General features: G+C 35.9%; 1 protein-coding gene across 3 annotated transcripts in view; it reads right to left on the reverse strand.

Moving 5' to 3' along the window:
* The window catches only part of INPP4B (inositol polyphosphate-4-phosphatase type II B), a 560042-nt gene that overhangs the window by 273039 nt on the left and 269421 nt on the right, over positions 1-17582 (reverse strand). For all 3 annotated transcript variants that reach the window (XM_045576851.1, XM_045576850.1, XM_036423483.2), the window contains 2 exons: positions 11664-11882; positions 9747-9791 (listed from right to left, as the gene is read on the reverse strand). In XM_045576851.1, coding sequence (XP_045432807.1) covers positions 9747-9791; positions 11664-11754 — 136 coding nt within the window. In that variant the 5' untranslated portion in view covers positions 11755-11882. The remainder of the gene's footprint in view (positions 1-9746; positions 9792-11663; positions 11883-17582) is intronic.

Raw genomic sequence — 17582 nt, forward strand, 5'->3', positions numbered from 1 at the left:
TTCAAATCTCTGGACCCAGTTGATTTCTACTATTTTAGTTATCTGCTATGCTACTTTTCTATGTGTATATGTATGTTCATAAGAACATCTCCATAAAAGATTGCTGCTTCCTGATGCTGTCATAATACAGACATCTTAAAGTGATTTTGTGAAGAATTTTAGGTGGAGACTTCTACACAGGCAAGCAATTGTCAGCTATCCAGTCTAGTTACAGAATTCATTTGTTCAGTTCTGCCTATGACTGACTCATCAGTTTTCTCTAAAACAGTGGTCAGCAAACTCATTAGTCAACAGAGCCAAATATCAACAGTACAACAATTGAAATTTCTTTTGAGAGCCAAAATTTTTAAATTTAAACTTCTTCTAATGCCACTTCTTCAACACAGACTTTCCCAGGTATTTTGTGGAAGAGCCACATTCAAGGGGCCAAAGAGCCGCATGTGACTCAAGAGCCGCAGTTTGCCGACCACGGCTCTAAAAGAACCCCAAGGGCAGTAAAGCTCTATATTTCCTAAAATAATTTACTAACAATAAAATATCAATGGTTAAACAATTGGATTTCTTGAGAAATTTAAAATTAATTGCTTTTACAAACCACTGTTTAATAATAATTATGAAATGTTTCAAAGGTAGAGCTACATATATAAATTTATTTAGTAAACAAACATGAGCAGAACATAGCAAAGGCACCCATGTATGCATTCAGTTCATGGATATTTATGGACTGTCTACATGTGCCCAACATGATTCTAGGTGACAGTTTCATAGCAATGAACAAGAACACAAGTTCCTTATTTTATGGAGCTTATAATCTTGTGGGACATGAAATTTAAAAAAATAACTTAGTGAGAATTTTAAACAGGATGATTTAATAGAGAATTTTAGAGGACCATCAGGGAAACCTTCTCTGATGAGGTAACTTTAAGCTTGGAAGGTGGAGGCAGCAATGCAAAGACTCAGAGCTTTGGCCTATTTGAGAAGCAAAAAGACCAGTGAGGTTGCTGAGTCAAAAGATTAGCACAGGCAAGGTGAGAATGGATGCTCAAGATCCTTGTGGAATGTGGCAAGGTGTTTCAATTTTATTCTAAGTGAAATAGAAGCCAATGGAGGATTTTATCTAGGGCAGTAAAGTAATCACATTTACATTTTTAAAAGATTGTTCTGGGTCTACTGGCAGGAAGAAGATGCAGGGGCAAGAGCAGAAGCAAGGAGACCTATGAGGACCTCCCTGACTTTTCCTAATCAGCCCTGGTAAGAGCTCATAGTGGCTTAGAATTGAAGGATAGTGGTGGCAATGGAGAGAGACATTCAACTTCAAAATGTTTTTTCAACATGGAAATTATAGGACATGATGAGCTTAATGTAAAGTTTGGGGAACGGAAGAATTGAAAAACACTAATAGTTTGGGGATTTGTGTAACTGAATGGGTGATGATTTATTTTACAGATGGGTATCAAGGGGGCATAAAAATGTTTTAAAGGGCAGGAATGAGAATTTAAAAAATCAGGTTTAACTATCTAAAATAACTCCTAGCTCAGCTGGTGGAGATATCTACTAGCCAGCTGAAAATGGGAGCAGAGAGCTCCAAGGGAAAATGAGGGCAAGTCACCAATTTTGGAGACAAAGGCTCATACTTGTTATTTAACATTTATGTTGGAATTGTTTAGAGCGAGATTGTGTTTAAGATTTTGTTTGTTTGTTTGTTTTTGGTTTTTTTTAGGATTGGGATAAAACCTACATTCTGAATGGCACAAGTTTTGACCTGGGATATTTTTTTCTTCTCAAACTGACTCATGCCCCCTCACCACTACAGATAATGGCTAAGAGCAATCTGTGTCATTGATAAAGTAAGAGGTCATGCAGGAGTAAGGGGCATAGCACTTGAAAGTTTGGGGCTTTCTCCTACCAGGCAAAGCATTCAACTGCAGGCAAGTCACTTAACCCAGCGGTCGGCAAACTACAGCTCACAAGCCACATGCGGCTCTTTGGTCCCTTAAGTGTGGCTCTTCCACCAAATACCACATGCAGGAGCACATGCACAGTGTGATTGAAACTTCATGGCCCATGCACAGAGTTGGTTTTCGACTCTCAAAAGAAATTTCAATCGTTGTACTATTGACATTTGGCTCTGTTGCCTAATGATTTTGACCACCACTGACTTAACCCTTCTGAGAGTCAGTATCTTTGTTGTGAAATGGAGACAGCACCTCCTTTGCCAGCTGCAAATGGTCAAAGTCCGAGCAAGACACCTTTGGGCTTTTGTACGATGGAAAAGAGAAGGGTTTCTTTTTTTGAATTCTGAGCTCCATTCCACTAGGTCGCTTCTCTTCCCCATGGCATGGTTCCAAATAGGGTACATTCGGATACCATCTGCTCCACAAGAGGGCTGACTGACAAATTTCAGCCCCACAGACAGCAGCAGCATCATAACCTTACACAAAGCAAAGCCACCTAATGAACAAAGCCTGATCCCTCAATTACTCATCCATAGCAACAGATGCTGCAAAGGTAGACCTGATCAACGACCAGCCGCTCCCAGTAATGAGACAGTGGAGGGAAGAGTGTAATTAGGTGAATAACACAGAAAGAGAAAGAAACTGGATGGAGCATGTTGATCATGGATGAAAGACACAAATAAAGACGTTAGAAGGTGAATATACAAAAAAATAAAATCTAACAAATAATTTGTTAAACCTATGTGGAATGACCAATGTAGGCCTATGACGTTAAACCTGATCAAAGACCCCCTTTATTAAAAGCTTCTATGATATATTACTCAGAAAGAAATTTGATAAGAAGAGTAAATATATTTTATCACAGCAAAAATTCAGTTAAATGATACAGTAGTGGCAAAAAGAAGAGAAGTTTGCTATCTCATGTACTTCTTATTTATTACTGATATCTGAACCTCCTGAAGAAAGCCAAGCTGGAATTTAGATCAATGTCAATAAGAACATTCCAACCATCGCACACATTTCATCTTCAGTCCCCAGAAGCCACTAGCCACATGACAGATCTGTTAAGACCCTCTAATTGGTTCATTTTTCTCTTCTTTCAATAAAATCTCTAATTATTTCAGGATTACAAAAACATTATGCAGGTCTTAGATAACTTTTTATTGTCTGCCCTTTCCCATTCCTGTACTTTTAATAATCCACTAACTGGCCTCATGCCCTTGGGCAAATGACTGAATTCATCTGTGAACATGAATAGCTGGAAGTCTGTTGGAGGAGCAGAGATAAAAAGTGAAAAGGGTGTAGCCTAAAACCTCTCCCTAAGTGGTATTATGCACAAAAATGCAACACCAACACCCCCTGCTTCAGGAAATATTCACTGTGATGAAGTGATTCATCCAACACTATATTCAAAACAATAAAGGTTAAACAATCATTAATTGCATGTCAAATACGAGTTTTATGAATATTGACTCATTCAATCCTAACAAGAACTTTAGTTAAATACCGTATTTTCCGGCGTATAAGACGACCCCCTAATTTTTTACAGTTAAAACATAGGTTTAGGCCTATATTCGCTGTTTAAGACTACTCCCCACTTCCGAGGCAACACCAGTTCTTTTTTTAATAGACTGCCTCTCTGACTCTGGCCAATCTGAGCAGGCTTTTTTTCTTTTCAAAGGTCGTCTTATACGCCGGAAAATACGGTACTGATATCCTTCCCATTTTACAGATAAGAAAGCCAAGTCAGAAACAATTGCATAAATATTGTGTTATATTTCTAAGGCCACAAAGCTAGGTAGTAACAAAGACAAAATTCAAATCCTAGCAATAGGTTTTACACTCCTCTCTTTAGCAGATGAGCTACAGTGCCTCCCCACACAGATTATAAAACTGAAATCTGAGCCTGAAATGCAAATACATATCTATTCGTTGTCTATTACTTTTATTGTTGTGTTGTCAATAAATGGTTGTTTTGGAAAATATCTCCTAAAAAGTACAGTCTGTCCTCCATATAAGGAGTTTGTATCTTTAGATTCAACCAACTTCAGATGGAAAACAGTATTTCCCATTTTGGGGCCTGGAATTTGCAGAGATCCAGTTGTATGCATTGTTCTGCACCATTTCACATAAGGGACTTGAGCATTCATGGTTTTTTGTATCCAAGGGGGTCCTGGAACCAAAGCCCCACAGGTACCAACAGACAGTCAAGACTAAGACAGATCAAGGCAGATGCACTGGGATGATTCTTGTGTGTGAAAAGTCTGCAGAGGTATGCAATTTTCAGGAGCACAGCCAGCAGAATTCTGCAGGGTACAGCTCAGCACAGCCAGAGCTTTCTCTGAGTTTCATATCCCCAGTGCCAGTAAGACTCAATGAGTTCTTTCTGATACCTAAAAACAATTTGCTAGCAGTAAAACAATGTTTAAAAGACTTGTGTTCATTTAGAATTTTAAAACAAATTCCTAATATGTATGTAACAATTATAAAATACTGCAAGAGGATTTCTAGAGACTTAATTTCTTCTTAGAGTGGGATTAGAAGTAATAAAGAGGGAAATATAAATGAGTATTAAATGCATCAACTTGGAAAATGAGCTCTAGGATTTTGTTTCATGCATTTAGCTACTCCCTTTGCCTGAGCTGTCCCTATGCTCCTTCTCAAATCAAATGAAACCCTGTTCATCCTTCCAGACCTGGTCCAAAGGCCACTTCCTATGAGATATTATTTCCAGTGCCTCTGTTATATTTAATCACTGTTTGTGCAGTCCTTCTATAGTTCTTGGCTTATGCTGTTATTTTGCTCGGATTGCAATCTGCCTGGCCTTACAGTTGTTTGTCTTACCAGCTCCTGGAAATCCCTTGGAAGTGGGACTCAATAAGGAGGGTATACAGGCTGATGGTTAAAAGCAGGAGCTTTCGAATCAGAAACAACTCAATGTGGATTCTGTCACTCAATTTCCATATCTGGAAAGTGGACCATTAGGAATCTTAGATTTTTTATCTTTTGAGATAATATGGGAGAGCTTGCCCTATACTGAGGTCTCAAGGTTCAAATTTAGGGCTAAGTTACCTTACCTATTCATGTCTAAGTTTCTTTTCCTGTAAAATAAGGATGATAATAGAGCAATTATCTCATCATGAAAATTAAAGTATTTAACCTATGCAAATTATTTAGAACAATGTTTGGTGAGTAAATAAGCTCTCAATAAAATGTTCCTTATTTTTAATGTTATCACCCTGCAGAGTTGTGGTGAGAAAAACATTGCTTCCTGTTTGTAAGGAGGTAAGCGATGTTGGAACAAAACTATTGTTTAGTGGAATGCAAGTTTTCCTAAGGAAAGTATAAAGAATCAAGAACATGATAATAAATTTATAATAGACAACAAAATAGGGCCAGCCAAGGGCTTGTCTAATTCTTAGTAGTTGTTTCTCTTATCTCTTGAATATTTTCTAGCAGCTTGTATGAAGCAATATTTTTTTTATCAATACATTAAATATAAAAATATACCTTTGTGCTTGGTATTCCCTTTACCTGGCCCTGCATATCATGTAGAGGTGGAAAATACTGAAGAAGATGTACTAAAATCTTCCACTCTCCCTCTGGAGTTCTAAACAAGTCAGAGCTTTATGATCATTTATAGAACACAGACCCTCAGAAGTAGAAGTGTGGACATGGGAAAATCAGTAAGTTTGGCCTCCTAAGATTTTCTCTCTCCAAGAAACATATAAAACTATGACTGATTCATAAAGTATAAATGGACCTGACATATAGGTTAACAAAGGCACTAGACTAGCAAGCTATAAAAGCTGTGTCTGTAAATAGATGAGACTGTTTGGTGCTGCTTATCAACTCGGGCATATTCTTATACACATTTTCAAATTCTGAAGACAGAAAACTGATCACATGATTGACATGACTTTGTTTCTAACTGGACCTCTATAATAACAAAAGCTGCAGAGACAGGGGCTGCAGCAGCAGGGCCAAGGCAGAGGTGGCTACCATGGTGGCAGGGCCAAGCCCCTTGCACAAATTTCATACATCAGGGCCTCTAGTTTAGGGATAAAAGGGCTCTATATCCAAAATCCAAAATTACTACGCATAATCTAATATGCAATCCAGAGGAGAATAGAACACTTGGAATCAGTGTTTTCTTGGACAAAGCCTTAACAACCACAGAAGATAACCTCTCCTTACTAAAGCTACTCTAATATTTGAAGTAACCTACCTAAGGATATCTTGTCATTGACATGCTGTGATAAAATTGAATTTTAACCACTAAACGCATTAGCCTTATTGTTTTGAAATTATGACATATATGATGTCCATATAAAATATGAAACACATTCTTATAAGCTTTTTATTGACACTGGGATAAACTTAAATAATTCATAGAAATTTCTTTTATCTTATTGTCAATATTAGTCTTCTCTATACATTTTCAACATTAGATTCAAGTACCCAGATCTTAAGAAATGATCACTCTTCTTAAATGCCAGCTTTGTTGAAATGAAAACAATTTTATTAAGCCATAAACAAAATAAGCATTCTCCGGGGTTTTTAATTATTTCTCCCTTTGTGAACATAAAAATGGTTTCAATACACTCAAATGAAACAACGAAAGAAATGTGGAAGCAGATTTGCAGTTGTAAGAGTGAATTATTTAATTTAAAGGCAGCCAACCATGAGATATACAGTTGACAAAAGACATGAGATACTCATTTTTTCAGTACATGCTTATTTTGTGATAGCAAGATATTTTTAGTCAATTAGCTTGCTCAATTGACTGAGCATCTCCTACCTCATTTAGCTGAATAAAGACATAGCAGAGGAACTTCAGCAAGATATAGTGATTTTATAGTGGCATACCAACAAGGCAGAAACAAATCCTCCATAGAAAATTACTTATTCAAGGCAATAGACACCTAACAAAATAAGTGTAGCTGTTTTCTAAATGTAAAAACACAAAGCCATTGGAATTCCCAATTTATTTGAATACTTTCATAAAAACTCAAGAATCAAATATCAAAAATTTTTGAAAAATTAAGTGGAGCCGAAACCAGTTTGGCTCAGTGGATAGAGCGTCGGCCTGAGGACTGAAAGGTCCTGGGTTCGATTCTGGTCAAGAGCATGTACCTTGGTTGAGGGCACATCCCCAGTAGCGGGTGTGCAGGAGGAGCAGATCAATGATTCTCTTTCATTGATGTTTCTAACTCTCTATCCCTCTCTCTTTCTCTCTGTAAAAAATCAATAAAATATATATTTAAAAAAAAAGAAAGAAAAATTAAGTGGAAAAAGCTCCTACCTTGTTTATCCTATTTTTATAAAATATTTTATTTTTATTTTAAGACACTATGCTTTCTAATTAAATAAATATGTACATTCTTCAATAATGATAAAAATATTTAAGAATTTATTACTCTCATTATTCCTTATGAATGAAGTTAACTACAAGTGAAATGTTGACAATTTGTGGAATTAAGAAAACAAAGAAAAAAGTGATAAGAATATACGCTAAAACATATAGTATCCTTGAAAGAGTAGTTTAATTTTTTTTTTTTTTAAGAAATAAAAACATCAAGGATCTTAACATGCTAAGAGATGTAAAGATAAGTTTGGGGAATTTATCTTTCAAGATCAACAATTCAATCACCTGAAGACTCTAAATAACCTTCTTTTGTTTAATCATCAGGCATTTCTTGTCCTGTGATAAGATAAAATTATCTATTGTTAAGAAATCTAATGTACTTTTTAAATAAACATAAAAAAAATATTTGATTTGTTTTTAATGGAAGGTCAATCATGAATCATTTCCTGCAGCTTCTCCTCTTTCAGATCTATGATCTAAAGCCAGAAATTTAAGTGACAACAGCATTGCTACTGCACTTGACTGGTCTTTGAACAGGACAGATCACTTAAATTCAAATAGAAGACAGGTACTTGGCCCAGACATGCTGTCTCTTGAAAGTTGGCCAACAGGTTTATCAATCTTCCTCTACCCCAACAGCTTCTGCCTCCTTCAGATTACCCCTGTTCTCCAGGATGCAAATAAGAAGGCTTATATCTATGTTTTTAAATGCACCAAATAATTCAAACAAATTTTTATTTTTCAGAAGTCCTATCAAAAAATGTAAAATAATTATTTTTTTCATTAAAAATAAAATATGGCTAGATGAAGGCTCAAGTAGTGAGAGTTACTATCAGTGAGTCAAGAGGTGCTATGCTTATTTTGCTCCTCAGCACCCTTTCTGAAAATGAATTGGTTCTATATCTGAAAACTCTAGGGGGGGGGGGGGGGGCGGGAATGTATAACTTTGTTGATATTACCACAGATGTTTCTTGAATTTTCACATCTCTGTTTCTCAACATTTGAGAAAGAAAAATCCTAGAATCCTTAACCTACAGCACCTTTTAGCTACATATGTAATAAAAATGAAATGTTAAAAAATAAATTACACCAAAATCAGGAATACTGATAACAATAAATTCAGGTGAAGCTATGGAACAACAGGAACTATTACACATCACTGGGAATGCAAAATGGTACATCCATTTTGGAAGAGAGTTTGACAATTTCTTACAAAACTTAAATATGTTCTTACCATTTGATCCATTAATTGAACTCCTTGGCATTTGCATAAAGAAGTTGAAAGTTATGTGTATACAGAAACTTGCACAAGATATTTACAGAACTTTTATTCATAGCTGCCAAAACTGGGAAGAAACCAAGATGTCCTTCAGTAGGCAAATGGATAAACTGTGGTACCTCCAGAAAATAGACTATTATTCAGTGCAAAAAAGGAATGAGCTACCAAGCCATGAGAAGATGTAGAGAAAACTTAACAGCAATATAATTAAGAGAAAAAAGGCAATCTGAAAGAGCTATATACTTTATGATTCCAACTATCTGACCTTCTGAAAAGGCAAAACTATGAAGACAATAAAAAGATTAGTTGTTGCCAGGATTTAGGAGAGGGACGGATGAATAGGTAGAGCACAGAGGATTCTTAGGGCAGTGAAAATACTCTATATAATACTATAATAATGGAAACCCATAGAATGTGCAATGCCAAAATAGAATCCTAATGCAACCTACGGACTTTGGGTAATGATGATATGTCATGGTAGGTGCATCAACCATAACAAATGTACCACTCTGGCAAGGGATGTTAAAAATGAGGGAGGCTATGAATTTGTGGAGGTGGGAGTACATGAGAAATCCTTACACCTTTTATTAAATTTTGCAGTGAACCTAAAATCACTCTAAAAATTAAGCCTATTAAAAGGCAAACAAACTATTAAAACAAAAAATTATAAATAGTTATTTTCTCAAAAAATTATACCACAAAATAAAACATCATCCCATTTTCAAGGTGGAATAATGAGGAGGTAGTTTTGGTGAGTGAGACTGAAAGGAGCATAAAGGAAAATATAGAAAAACTCTACATTAGGTAGGCCAAAGGAGTAAATAAGTAGACATACCAATTTCCAGACATACAAAATCCAGTCACTGCATGAGAGTGAGTTCTGGGCATCATATTTGTGGATGCCAGACTTGGTTGAAAGGCCCAGCTTTGTCATCACTAATCTCTATGTCCTTGGGGTAGTGAAGTGACCTAGTCCTCAGCTCAGATTCTTTGTGTAAAAATAGGGAAACTAGCATTTACCTTTTAGAACATTGTTCATAAAAGATTATAAAATGTATAAGGATATAAGCAATGTACCTACAACTTTCAAACTTTATATACAAATTATTATATTTATTGATATAAATCACATGAAGTTTCTTACCAAGGATGAATTCCAACTGTGGTTCATTTGGCGTCTTCTGAATACCTATAAATAATAGGTAAGAATTCAGATTAAAGATATTTAAGTCATTATCAACATTATCAAAAATATGTCATTTAATATTACTATGTTTCACCATGCCTGGAATATATTAAAATATTAGTTGTCAGAATAAATAAAGTCAGTTGATTAGATTTATAAGCAGTGGGTTCTCAGGGGAAGACATAATATTTGAAACAGAACTAGATATAATTAAAAATTTGAGCTATTTAGCTCCATAGCCATAAAGAATCTCAAATTTTTTAAGGTGCTACAAATATGAAACGTTTTCCACTGTGTCTGTTTCTTTAAAATGCATGGAGACAGATTGGAACTTTCAAAAAAGGACAACCTCTCCAAGGCACTCTTCCATATAGAATTTTCTTTCAAACCACTCCAACCTGCTATACACAGTGAATTACTAATTAAAAGGATATCTCTACTTAGGTTATGAAGGATATTATGCTGGTGGTTATTCTGCCAGCTTACTGATAGCTCAAATCAACATTCCATTAAATGCCTCTATTTCTCTTGCTGGAGTTTTTTACAAAACCTAATAACATGGCTCAATGATTTAAGACGCAGTAGAAGAGAAAGTAAGTCTGAGAAGAAAGTTAAGGAAACGGGAACATCTAATGATTAAAGGTGGGAAGACCAGGCTGTGATGAGTGAGAATGGCAGGCAGATACCTGAAGACCACACACAGCACAGCGGCTCCCTAAACAAGAGTGGATGAGGCCTGGGATGCCATTTGTTAGCTCTCATGGTGGCCAAAGAGGCAAAACTAAGCTATGGACAAGTAAACCATTTGGCAGTAATGTAAGAATATTATACAAATCCTTTTCTTCTTTATTTTTACTGGTGGATTCATCAAACACTATTTAAATTTAATAGCTTCTGGTCACTAATATGCTATTAGAACCACCTCTCCATATAAAAATCATCCATTTGGTTATTTATAGAGTTCACAGGTTTTGCATGGTAACCATTTTATTTTTCTTCCCTCTTTCATTTAACAATGCTATGGTTAACAATTTTAGACTTTCCAAGAGAGGCTAAAGTGACAATCATTAGGTAGGCCTTTGTGCATTTTGAATAGTGTATATTTTTTTAAAAGGTTATTAACAATTAAATCTGCTATAAGCTCTGACAACCCAATTTCTCAAAAAATGCAGCCAACCAATACCATTTTCTAAGGATTATTTTTATAATGTAAATTAAGTGAGAGGTTAGGCATATGTTTGCCAGTGTCAATAACTGGGCAATAAGAACCATCTGAAAAGAAAAGAAAGAAAGGACACAATTCATGCTAAACAATAAAACCTGAACCCTAGAATTTTGAACATGGGAGAAAAACATATAGGTCTTCCAACGATTTTAATTATGGGAGTAGCACAAATCCTGATTGTAATGTTCAGATGTAAATCTTGCCCCAGTCTCCAAGCTTGCTCTCTCTTTGGGACTTTGTGCTCTCATATAGGTCAATGACAGCCGTGCAACCATTTCACCCTAAAGCTTTCCACTTAGTCCTTGGTGTTAAAGAGAAAATGTCTATGTTCTGAAAAATGATTCCACATGAGATTATACAAATGATGAATAGAAGGGGTACTTAAGACGTATTAGTTAGTGTCTTAATGCACATTCAGCAACTTTGATTCTACCATTTGATATTTAACAGTTTCATGGACTCTCATCAATCTCATATATGATGATAAAAGGCAAGAAGCATTTCATAGAATCACAACAACAAAAGAAGCAGTGCAAAGGGAAAACATTTTGTTAACCTTAGGCCACTTGTTAGAACCCCAGTTTCTGTGTGGTTGGTCAACCCAATGCGCATTGTCAGAGAGTTCCAAGAAGGAGCACGCACATACTTACTTGTCAGGTGGAAGTCCCCACTCTCATTTGCCTGGGGTGTGGGAAGGAAGTGCTGGCCTTCTTCTGACGTGCCTTCCTCTTTGATTTCCATGATCACCTTCACAGTTGCTTATTTTTTTTAGTTTTCCAATGTTTCGTGTCCAAATGTCACTACCAATGTTTCCTGGTTTAGTACCGACGTATCTTCACACTAAAGACCTAATATCCCACTTTAAAATTCTGCATTGAGGAAACATCAACAGCAAAAATGTCAGTTACTCTAGAGTTCAATCTAAAGCTAAGAATTAAAGGTGAGTAGAGACTATAACTACCTGCCTGCCTATACCACTTTTATATTCAAAACCAATCCGCCCGGTTAATATACTGAGAACTCTGGGTTAAATGGCATTTTCCCTGCAATTATTTTATGGTCATATGAGGGAGTTCTAAATCCTGAAAGGTATATTTGTTCTCTTTTAGTTTATTTTGCAAAATAGCAGATAGCTACAGGGGATGCTAACTTAAATGCACCTAATTTACCAGCAAGGACAGATAGCATCTTGTCGAGGCGTTAAAATGTTTTGCCAAGATGAATATTACTTTCATTCTTTCCATTAGAAATGCCCTTTATACTCATCTCTCTAACCATCCTTGTTAGAACATTATTCATGAACACATAAAGATAATTTGGCATGACATTCTTCTTCCAAGATGAGCCAACAGGTTGTGCAGGGGAGTTTCCAACTCATCATTATCCACAGAGTCTGTTGCTGCTCTGCCTGATAAAGGTGTAATTGTTTAATGATCGAGGTAGAGGTTGAACAGAATGAATAATAATCCTTAAAAGCTAAAGCTCAAGGGGAAATGAAAGCAATAGCAAAGTGATGAAAATTAGCATGGGTAAAGGAACCTTTCCAAAAACGTACTACCCTGTTAATACAGCCAGCCACCACGTTTCAAATTCATTTTGATATCTAGCATCATATCCATGACCAAGAATTAAATAGGAAAAAAAATCAATGTAGTTAAATCAAGTGACCAGCTGAATTAAAATGTATACAATCTTTAAATGTCTACCCAATGCTGCTTAATGAGATTGCAGCAATAGGGTTTGGGTTTGGAATACTGATTTACTCTCCAACTACACAAATCCACAGCCTTACTCTTTGTTGTTCTTAACAAAGCAACTTAATTTATAATTCAGCTCTAGTTTTTAAGATCATCTGGCAAAAATTAAATCCAGAAAGCATCTGGAATCTTTAGAAAAATAATACAATAAAGTTGCAGATAAATACATAGTGGCTTCTAAAGATATAACTAGAAATACTTGCTGGGGCAAAGGGCCATTGCACCATATTCTGTCAATTTGAAAATTGTATTTTGAATTAATACAATGCTTTCTAATTTATTTTACTATTTAAGTTTAATAGTCTTTCTGGAAAGGGCATGTAGTCACTGAACCACATTCTCTCCAGAACCTATGACAAATGCATGAGCATTAGTGGGGGTGATATCTGTGGAAGACTACTATGTATAGCACTTAGATACAGGAATTGGTTGACTTTACTATATTTCTTGACCAAAGATTCAACCCTCAATTCTAATCAGTCACCGTAAAAATTGAAGAGGAGACCTTAATAAGGTAACACAAATGAATCCTAACAAAATCCCAACTCTGCACACTAATGGTGAATAATAAGATAATGTAAACTCTATGTGTGGGAGTGGGTAATTTGGAGGTAAGTGTAGAGGATTAAAGTAAGATGCCTAAAAGGACTTAATATGGTACGGTTTTAAGTGTAATATAACCCATTCAAAGCTATTCACTACCTGAAAAATAACTTCAATTTTAGAGAGAATAGAGCCACACATACAAAACTGAAAGAAGAAATCAAATCCACAATGATATACATTTTCTCTCAGTAATGGAGAAGAAAGTAGACAGAAAAACAATTGAGGATATAGAAGATTGAACAATACTGCCAACAACTTGGTCTAATCGACATTTTAACACAATTCATCCCACAACAATAAAATACTGATTTTTTTTCAAAATATACATGAAAAATTCATTAAGATTATATGTTGACTCTAAAATAAACCTTAACAAATTTAAAAAAACTAAAATAAAAACAAGCATATTTTCTGACCATAATAAAATTAAACCAGAAATCAAAAAAAAAAAACATCTGGAAAATCCCCAAATATTTAAAAATTAAACAATACAGTTCTAAATAATTTTACATATTCAGAGATTATTCATAGGATATATACATATATGCACATATTTGAATCAGAATGAAATCATTGCCCTACATATTAAAAGATATCTGGAGGAAATTTTATATTAATGCTTATATTAGAAAAGATCTCAAATCAATGCTCTAAACTTTCACCATATAACTAGAAAAAGGGAAAATTAAACCTAAACAAGCAGAAAAAGAAAATGTGTGTGATAAGCATAACTGATAAAGATTTAGTCTCCAGAATATATTAAAAATGTTAGCAAAACAATCCAATGGAAAAAAGCCTATCAAAATATATAAACAGATACTTCAAAAATATCAAACACAGATTGCCAATAAACAATTTAAGAGAGCCTCAACTTCACTAGTTATCATGGAAATGCAAATTAAAACCAAATGAAATGTGATACAACATCAATAAGTAAAAATTTTGAAGTCTCAAATATTGATGAGGATCTAGAGCAATATAAACTTTTATGTGCTGTGGTGTTCCGACCACAATGGTAAATAATTTTGTAATATCAAGTAAAGTTGAACAGCAATTCCACTTTTAAGGTATATTCTAGGGAAATTCTTGCAAACACATACCAAAACATAGAAGGAGGTTCACAGCAAATCAACTTCTAATAATAAAATATTGAAAATAGGCTAAATACTCAGCAATAAGCAAGTAGATAAATATATTGCTGTATATTCATTCTATATAAAATGAATTGTCATCTCACATAACAACATTGATTAACTTCACAAACCAAGCATAGAGAAAAAGAGGAGAAAGAGTGAGGAGGAGCTGAAGGATGGGGTTGGGTGGGTATATGATGGTACTTATAGAAAGCTTTGAAACATATAACATAATACTCTAATTTTATGTAGGGTTTCAATTACAGAGAAATGCATGATAAGTAGTGAAATCAGAAGAGTCATGTCTGGGAGGAGGGTTTCGGGAGATGTGATCAGGGAGGGGAACACAGGAGCCTTAAAACCAGGGCTATGACTCACATGGGGATTCACCTCTGTCTTCACTGCTCATTTTCCCTCCTGGGAAACGTCAGCATACTTGGGAGGCTATAACCGCCATAGAATAATTATATTCAAAGTTTTGCAACTAAGCCTATTCTCAGGAACAGGGACCTACCCTTATTTTATATCATTCAAAAACAACGGCAAAATAAAAACAAAGGTTTTGGGAAAAGGTTCCCTTTGAGAAAAATGGACATAAATTGACAAATTTGATATTTTATCTGAAAACAACAACAACAATTGGCCATTTTTTAGAGGTCAAGGCCCTCCTGGCTTCTTGTGAGGCCAGACAGAGGGTAGCTCCCTTCAGAGGAATGGATTAGCATTCAAGAGCAACATTTCTGCCCAGGAAAACCAATTGCATCAGAGACAATTGAATTGTCCAGGCCTTCAGTATGGTTTTGCTACCAATATTAAATTCAGTGAGGATCTGCTTTGTCACAGAAGAAAAAAGATGAGAGTCGCCAGGGCTCCAATTTTATCAAAAGTCCAGCTACTGGGGCTCAGTTCTGAACCAGCTGGCAATGTTGTTCTCAGCTTTTCCTGAGGAAGCATCCCTGACATGAAACAGAACAGAAGACCCGTGGATTTAGCAAGACCAATCAGCAACAGTCTTTTAAGGCTTTGCCACTTAAAATATGGTCCCTGGGCCTGTAGTGTCTGCATTCTCTGGAATCATGTTAGAAATGCAGACCGTTGGGCCAGACCCAGATCCGCAGAATTGGAATCTGCATTGTAGCATAGGTAATTCCTGTGCACATTCAAGCTTGAGAGGCACAACTTTGAGGCATAGAGGACCACCAAATTCCAGATTTGTAAACTAGGAGAGGAGAAGAGGGAGTTCCAGCAGATTGAATTAAAAAAAAAAAAAAAAAAAAAAAAAAAGTCAACATGGACTAAGGGCCATGTCACTTAGCCAGACTTTCTAGATGGATGGCAGGGGCTTTCAGATCCTGGCCTGGACTTGTTTCCCCAACCACTGACTCACTTCCAACCTCCACCGCTCCTTTCTTCCCAGGATCTCCTAATCTCTGTATCTGCCTAGGATCCCTGAGACCTACCTATTATCTCGCTACCCAGCCTCTTGGTGATGGACTCTTGCCAGTGACCAGTCTTAACCTGGCCTAGATTCCATCCCCACTCTTACTTCATTTTTTTTTTTTTTTTTTTTTTTCTTTTTTTTTTCTCTCTCCAGCCTCAGCTCTGCTGCCTGACTCTTGGCAGTCTACTTAGCTCTTGGCAGGTTAGACCCAGTTACCTCCGGGGCTAAACAGAGCCCAGTCATGGCATGCTACACTTTGAAAAGTGTGGGAGCTTGGCAAGGACACTTGTATGGCAGCTTACAATGAGAACTGGTGATTTAATGTCCATCCATGCAGGAGCATCATCCAGAAATTTGGGGAAAATGTCTGGACTGTGGGTTTTAGGGCACAAAGCAGTTCAAACTACTGTGACACAATGAAATAGGGAGAAGGGGATGGGATGAAGACAAGAAAAACAATTCAATAAAATATAATTGACAGCACCATTCACTTCCCTTTACTCCCTACAAACACCAACTCAAAGGGGCTCTACTGATACCCATCCAGTCTCCACAAAGTTCTCTCCACCACCATTTCTGAAATTCATCTTAGCCAAAGTTAATAAGGACTTATATGCCTTTCTGAGTGCACATTGTGTGCCATTCTCTTTGTCATCACTCTAGATGCATTAAATTAATATTCATAACAAATTTAAGATATTAACTCCAGCCTTACCAATGAAAAACTGAAGGTTAAGAAGTAATTTGTTTCAGGACTTATGTGTAATTACAGAACCATGGATGTGAACTTGTCTGATTTCAGAGCATTCTCTGTCCTTTTTACCATGTCATTTAATTTTGCCCTACCAAAATTTATAAACTTTTATTATCCCTTAATAAATAAATTAGGGCAATGGTCAGAGAGAAAGAAGGGAGGTCTAGGAGACATTTATTTATGCTTTCATTTATGTTACTTTCTTTCTTAAAATAAAAACCTCTGGAAAACCTAGTCTGTCAATATAGCATTTAATGCCTAAGTGCTAGAACCAGGGAAGAGAAAACCAGGTCATGATAGGTGCTTTATAATTCCATTTATATTGTTATTTCTGGTGGAGACATGCTCATTCCTTGTTCTTTTACTTGGTCCAGATATGAATATATTTTCAGTGGATAACCAGCATGAAAAAAAAATCAAGTATAAAAATTCTAGATAATTGAAATTTGAAAATAGAAACTAATGATTGAATGCATCCAATCCTCCGAGTCCAGCATTCTGGTTACTTAACAAAGGAAAAATGTTTTCTTCCTTTGCTTCTTTGAATCTAGGGCTCCCTTTTGGAGATCAGTAAAGTAATAACCTCAAATTGTGATGAATATTAAATGATCATTGAAACTAGCAAAATCATTGTGTTCAAAAGGACAGAACACAACACAGCAATGGAGAAAACTTTGTTCAGCATGCAGAGGGACTATGCCTTTCGTTCATTATAAATTAGAGAGCAGTCTGTTGCTCAACTGTTTCAAATTAGGATAAGAACAATGTTGGTGTTCTTATATAAAAAGTAAAATCGAGTCTGTTTTGATCCCTGTGACAAGGCAACCCATAATCCTGAAAACTCAGAGGGCCCTGCCTCAACACCACATCAGATCTGA

This window comes from Pipistrellus kuhlii, unplaced genomic scaffold (assembly GCF_014108245.1).
Source record: "Pipistrellus kuhlii isolate mPipKuh1 unplaced genomic scaffold, mPipKuh1.p scaffold_m20_p_8, whole genome shotgun sequence".
Lineage (NCBI taxonomy): Eukaryota > Metazoa > Chordata > Mammalia > Chiroptera > Vespertilionidae > Pipistrellus > Pipistrellus kuhlii.